Genomic DNA, 6,046 nt, shown 5'->3' with positions numbered 1-6,046 from the left:
TAGAGAAAGTCAGTGTGAGATGAGAGAGCCAGAGATGTAGACAGTAGAGAGAGACATGGAGAGACATGGAGAGAGATGGAGAGAGAGCGAGAGAGCCAGACACACACACACACACACACAGAAAGAGAGAGAGAGAGCCATAGATGCAGAGAGACACAGAGAGACAGCAGAGAGCGAGCCAGCCAGGGAGACAGGGACAGAGATGGGGAGACAGAGGGCGGCGGCAGAGAGAGCCGCCCGCGGAGAGTCGCGGACACGGAGGTGCAGGGCAGGGGGCTGCGGGTGGGACGAGCCGCGACTGGCTCGGGCGGCCGGAGTCAGACAAACTGGGAAATCAAAGGGCCGAGCGGGAACCCCAAGAGCCGGCGCGCGGGGAGGAAGGTCCCTAGGGGCGGCGCCGAGGTCCCCGGCCCGGCCCCCCGGAAAGCCGCCTTCCGGGACCGCTTAAAGCGCGGCGCGCCGCCCGGGGGCCGCAGTCCCCGCGCCAGCCATGAGCCGCTGCCCAGCCGCCGCTCCGGACCCCGAGGCCCCCTGGCCGCCCGCGCCCCCGGCCCGCGCCTGCCGCCCGCTGCCCTGGGCGCTGGGCGCCGCGCTGCTGCTGCTCGCCGCCACCTGCGCCGCCTGCGTCGCCCGCACCTGGGCCGCGCCCGGCCCGGCCCTCGGCCCCTCGCGCAGCCCGAGGACGCGACCACGGCCCGGAGCCCGCGCCCGACGCCCGCGCCGGCCTCCGCGACTCCCCGCGGCAGGTGAGCCGCGCCCCTCCCCAGCCCGGGCCCCGACGGCCGCTTGGAGGGCCCCGCCTCCGCCCGCGGAGAGCCTCGTTTTCCCCCGCGAAGCCCGCGGGGAGACCCCTCTTCCCTGCCCGGGACCCCCGCGGGACCCGGCTCCGCTGCCAGGCGCCGGGCGGTCTCTCCGCTCCCCTCGGGAATTCCTGCGGGGCCGGCAGCTCCGTGCGCGCTCCTGACGCGTTGTGCGGGCGCGGGGGCCGCGGGACCCCCCACTCATTTCGCTCTTTCCCGCCTCTGCAGGGCCAGTTCGCGCAGCTGGTGGCCCGGAGTGGTGAGTGAGTGGCCGGCGCCCCCGCCCTGGGGAGGGCCTGGGAGGCGGGGAGGGGAGGGGGAGGGGAGGGGGAGGGGATGGGGGCGTTCCTGCACAGCGAGGACCAGTCCGCCCCTCCCCCTTCCGAACCAGGCCGTTTCGCCTCCTTGATCCCCTGCCCGCTGCCCTCACTTCCCCAACCCTAGCCCCAAGACCCGAGCCCTCGTCCCGGCCCGCCTTCCAAAGACCCCTCCTCCCCCACTTCCCTTCTAAACCTCCCCCTCCCATCCCCTTTAGATCCTACCTATACCCCTTCCTCCCCCTTCCGGAACCTCTTCTCCCCTCCCCCGCGGGGACTCAGTCCCCCCACCCAGGTCTCTAACTCACCATCCCCTCCCTTTCCTCACCCCAGCTTGCCCCACCCCTCTCCAAAGCCCCTTGTTCCCCTCCCCAATTTCTCGCCTTCCCTCTCCCCATCCCTCCCCCTGTCCAACCCCTCCTCCCTCCCCCTTCCAACTCCCTTCTCCCCTCCCCTCTCCACCCCATCCTGACACCCCCCCCCACTCCAGGAGTCCCTGTCCCCCTTCCTAGCCTTCCTGCACGGCTCTCCCCTGCCCCCCCTCCCCGTGCCCCCTCCCCCGGGTTGCGATCCACCGGGCGCCGCCCCCTGGCTCAGCGTCTCCTCCCTCCTCCCGCAGTGCTGCTGGCCAACGGTACCCTGAGCTGGCACAGCGACCCCGTCCTGGCGGGCGTGTCGCTGTCCCCGGGCCTGAGTTACGACGAGGACACGCGCGAGGTGGTGGTGGCCGAGGCCGGCGTCTACTACATCTTCTTGCACCTGGAGCTGCGGCGCGTGGTGGCGCGCCAGGGCTCCGGCTCCGTCTCGCTGTCGGTGCACCTGCGGCCGGAGCGCAGCGGCGCCGCCGCGCTGGCCTTCACCGTGGACCTGCCGCCTGGCTCCTTGGAGAAGGCCCCCGGACTCGGCGGCCGGTTTCCGGAGCCGCCTGCTGCACCTGGGCGCGGGACAGCGCCTCAGTGTCCACCTGCACGCCGAGGCCGAGGCGCGCCCCTGCCTGGCAGCTCGCCCAGGGCGCCACGCTCTTGGGCCTCTTTCGCGTGGCCACCGAGGCCCCAGATGGACCCTCCTCGCCCTAGCGGGGGGGAAGCCCGGCTGGGTGCCGCCCGCTTGTGCAGAGATGGGGCTCCTGCCTCCTTCGTTGGGCAGGGCCCCTGGTGCTGGGGCCAGTTGCTCTACCTCAGGGGGGCTGGGGCAGGGGTCCGGGCTGTAGACCCCTCCTCCTCCTCCAGGATTTTCTCCACCCACTGCTGCCCTGAGTTGGACTTTGATATTTATACTGAGCGTGAGCTCAGACAGTATACTTTATTATATTAATCCGTTGTACTGTATTTGTATTTATTTAGCGTCTGCTATGTGCCAGACCAACAGTCACGTCTTATTTATGTTAATGGGTGAGAAATAAAGACTCATTCCCGGAGCCCTTCCTGTCGTTGCGGGCCAGTTGTTGGAGTCAGCCTGCGTTTGGACCTCGCTTCATTTTCTCATCCAGCTGCTGTTTATGGCACTGCTTTAAGTGCTGAGAACGGAGGGCCCGTTGTGTGAGAACCACACAGACCCCAAACCCTAGCCCAGGGTGCAGCTGTGGCACTGCAGGCCAAGCCTGTTCCGGACCCGGGGCCTCTGCTTCCGATTCCAGCTTCCTGCTAGTGTGCAGAACAGCCCCGCCTCCCGCGGGGGAGACCCGGATGGAGCTCCTGGCTCCTGGCTTCAGCCTGGGCCAGCTCTGGCTGTTGTGGGCATCTGGAGAGTGAATCGGTGGATGGAAGACCTCTCTCTCTCTCTCTCTCTCTCTCTCTCTCTCTCTCTCTCTCCTCCCCCCAACTGCTTTCCAAGTAGATGAATAAATAAACACAAGAAAAAAAACCCCAGGCCTTGTAGACTCTCTGTGGGTGTGAACGTCTATAACTTTACAATGAGTTTGGTGTGACCTCACATTTACCAGGGTTTTCTGGAGAGTTGGAACCAGGAGGACACACTCCCAGATGTTCGTGGGTAAACGAAATGATGTTTGTTTTGGTGCAACACAATTTGAATCCAGGTATCTTTCCCCCCCCCCCATAGTTTGCATTTCCATAAACTTTTGGGAGACCCTTGTCATTGCTTGGTGATGAGCGAGAGGGGGTTTGGTTAGGAAGATGGGCTCAGGTTACTGGCGGAGGCTAGGTCGTGCAAGAAGTGGGCACCTGCAGGGCGCAGGGCTCAGTCCACACCGAAGGTCTCGGAACCGGCGACACTGATGACACAGATTCTCAGGCCCTGGGGAGCTGCTCCTGTTCATCAGGAGGGCTGAGGACAAAGTGCCTGGAGTTTTCTGAAAAAGTAAAAATTTGTTCTTATTTCAGAGGCAGTGAGAGAGATAGAGATAGAGATTCTATCCACTGCAGTGCCAGGCTGAGGCTGGAGCTGGAGCTGGGAGCTCCATCCGGGACTCCTGTATGGGTGGCAGGGACCCAAGCACTTGAGCGGTCACTGCTGCCACCCAGGGTGCATGGGACAGGGGCGTCTTAACCTGAGCCTGGGGTTCAGACGTTGGACCCTGGAGGGAGGGAGGGAGCGGAAGTGAGGATTCCTCTGCCTGCAAACAGTTCTCTGGTACCACCTCCCCCACTGAGCCCCGACGGCCCTTGGGAAATGCCCATCACCCACCCATCCAGTGAGCCTAATGAGTCCCTAGGGGCTCCTGATGGTGACAGAGCCAGACGATAAAATATTGACAAAGGTCGTGGCGAGCTGTTGCTTTGTAGCAGGCAGAGTGCTCTTTGAGACCCATAGCCGGCTCTCGTCTTGGGATTTTGTTATTTCCATTCTACCAGTGTCTGTGCGTGTATTTGGAGTCATTTACTCCAGTTGCACCTCTGTGGTGGAAATATTGCGTAACGGCTTTCCACCACCCGTCTCTTTCCAACTGCATTGCGCCTAGAGCCACCACCCAGAGAGCAACTTCACCAGGGGCGTCGGCGAGTGTTCCAGGTCTGTTGTGTGTTAATTGCCAGACTTAAGAAAGCCACGGAGAAAATGGTAACTTGGAGATTAAACTTGAACGTGGACCTTGTGACCACCATCAAGTTGAGCTGCTACAGGGCGCTAATGGTTTAGCTCAGTGGTTAAGACACTGATAAGACACTCTGGGCCCAACACCCGTCTCCAGTCCCCGAGTCCAGCTTCCTGCTGGAGGCAGCAGGTCGGGTCCCTGCCACTCACAGGAGACCTGGATCGAGTCCCCAGCTCCCGGCTTTGACCTGGTCCTGGCAGTCGCAGGCATCTGGGGAACGAGCCTGCAGACTCTCTGTCTCTGTCTCTCTGCCTTTCAAATAAATCAATAAAAACCCTGAAAAGTTCATCCAGGGGCCAGCATTGTGGTGTAGTGGGTTAAGCCGCTGCGATGCTGGCATCCCTATTAGAGCACCAGTTCAAGTCCCTGCTGCTCCACTTCTGACCCAGTTCCCTGCTAATGTGCCTGGGAAGGCAGCAGAAGACAGCCCAAGCGACGGAAGACGGCCCCTGCACCCACGTGAGAGGCCCGGATGGAGCTCCTGGCTCTTGGTTTTGGCCTGACCCAGCCCTGACCATCGTGGCCATTTGGGGAGTGAACCAGGGGATGGAAGACCTCTCTCTGTCTTTGTCTCTTCCCCGCCTCTCTCTGTCACTCAGCCTTTCAAGTAAATAAATCTCTAAAACAGTTCATCTACAATGTGTACTTTGAAGAATCATACATTGATTTAAACTGTTTTCTTTTATGCGCCAAATGAACTTATCTTTTTATTCTGTTTTCCACAAACTATTTGAAATCCCCTTGCCTAGGAAGGCTGGAGAAGCAAGGTGCTTGACTGGTTTGATAGGACTGATGGTGATTGATTTATGGATCCCAGCATCTTGGGGGTGTGTGGGATTTCCAACATCTTTGAGGTGCCTTCATCCCAGTAGCCACCAGACAGTGAGTTCTGTAGTTATGTGAGCTCTTTGGGATGTAGGCTTAAATATTTTTTATTTATTTGAGAGGCAGAGTTAAAAGACAGAATGGTCTTCCATCCGCTGGTTCACATCCCCAAATGGAGCTAAGCCAAACCAAAGCCAGGAGCTTCTTCGGGGTCTCCCACATGGGTGCAGAGGCCCAAACACTTGGGTCATCTTCCACTGCTTTCTCCAGGCCATAAGCAGGGATCTGGGTCAGAAGTGGAGCAGCTGGGACTTGAACCAGTGCCATAAGGGATGCCGGCGCTGCAGGTGGAGACAGTCTACTGCACCACAGTGCTGGCAAACTGGGGTGTGAGTTTGCACACTGTTGGTATATTTATATAATGCAACTTTGGGACCAAGGATCAATCTTTGAAAAGCCATTAAAGATGTAGATGAAAGGAGAGTATAAGATCAAGTGCCAAGAACTCTAATGTGTGAGGGTTATGTCGAAAAGTTCATGGGAAATGGGTTTATGTTGGTGCAGACCATGTTGAAATGCATGCAAATTCATTCAAAATGTTCACGGAAAATGTGCATCACGAGCAAACTCTTCATGGATCTCAAAACTGTTTGGCACCGAAATAAACTTACCTTAAAAAAAAAAAGATTTTATTTTTACTTATTTGAAAGGCACAGTGACAGAGAGAAAGAGAGAGGGAGAGAGAGCTCTTCCATCTGCTGCTTCACTCCGAATGGTTGCCATGGCCTGGGCTGAGCCAGGAGCCTGGAGCTGCATCCAGGTCTCACATGTGGGCAGCTTTCCCAGGTGCATTAGCAGGGAGCTGCTGCTGGGTGGCTGGGACTTGAACTGGTGCACAGGCACCCTAAGCAGTGGCTTAACTTGCACTACCTGCCCCCTCTGCTTCTCTTCCAATGCAGTTTTTTTTTCCTATGAATTTTTGGAAGTGTTCTGATGTCTTTTACACAGACTCCTGAAATGTAAACATTTTGCTCCATTTGCTTTATCATTCA

At 59.0% G+C, this 6,046-nt stretch overlaps 1 protein-coding gene across 1 annotated transcript; it reads left to right on the top strand.

The window, feature by feature from the left end:
• The first annotated feature begins 490 nt into the window (after nt 1-490).
• Nucleotides 491-2,193, top strand: TNFSF9 (TNF superfamily member 9). The gene is given in 6 exon segments (XM_062179381.1): nt 491-688; nt 690-746; nt 1,029-1,059; nt 1,737-2,014; nt 2,016-2,105; nt 2,107-2,193. Coding segments are annotated over 6 exon segments (741 nt in total).
• Nucleotides 2,194-6,046: the final 3,853 nt, after the last annotated feature.

Source organism: Lepus europaeus, chromosome 20, assembly GCF_033115175.1.
Source record: "Lepus europaeus isolate LE1 chromosome 20, mLepTim1.pri, whole genome shotgun sequence".
NCBI classification, from domain to species: domain Eukaryota; kingdom Metazoa; phylum Chordata; class Mammalia; order Lagomorpha; family Leporidae; genus Lepus; species Lepus europaeus.
Note: the sequence above shows the minus strand (reverse complement) of the source record. Positions and strands in the feature narration are given on the sequence as shown.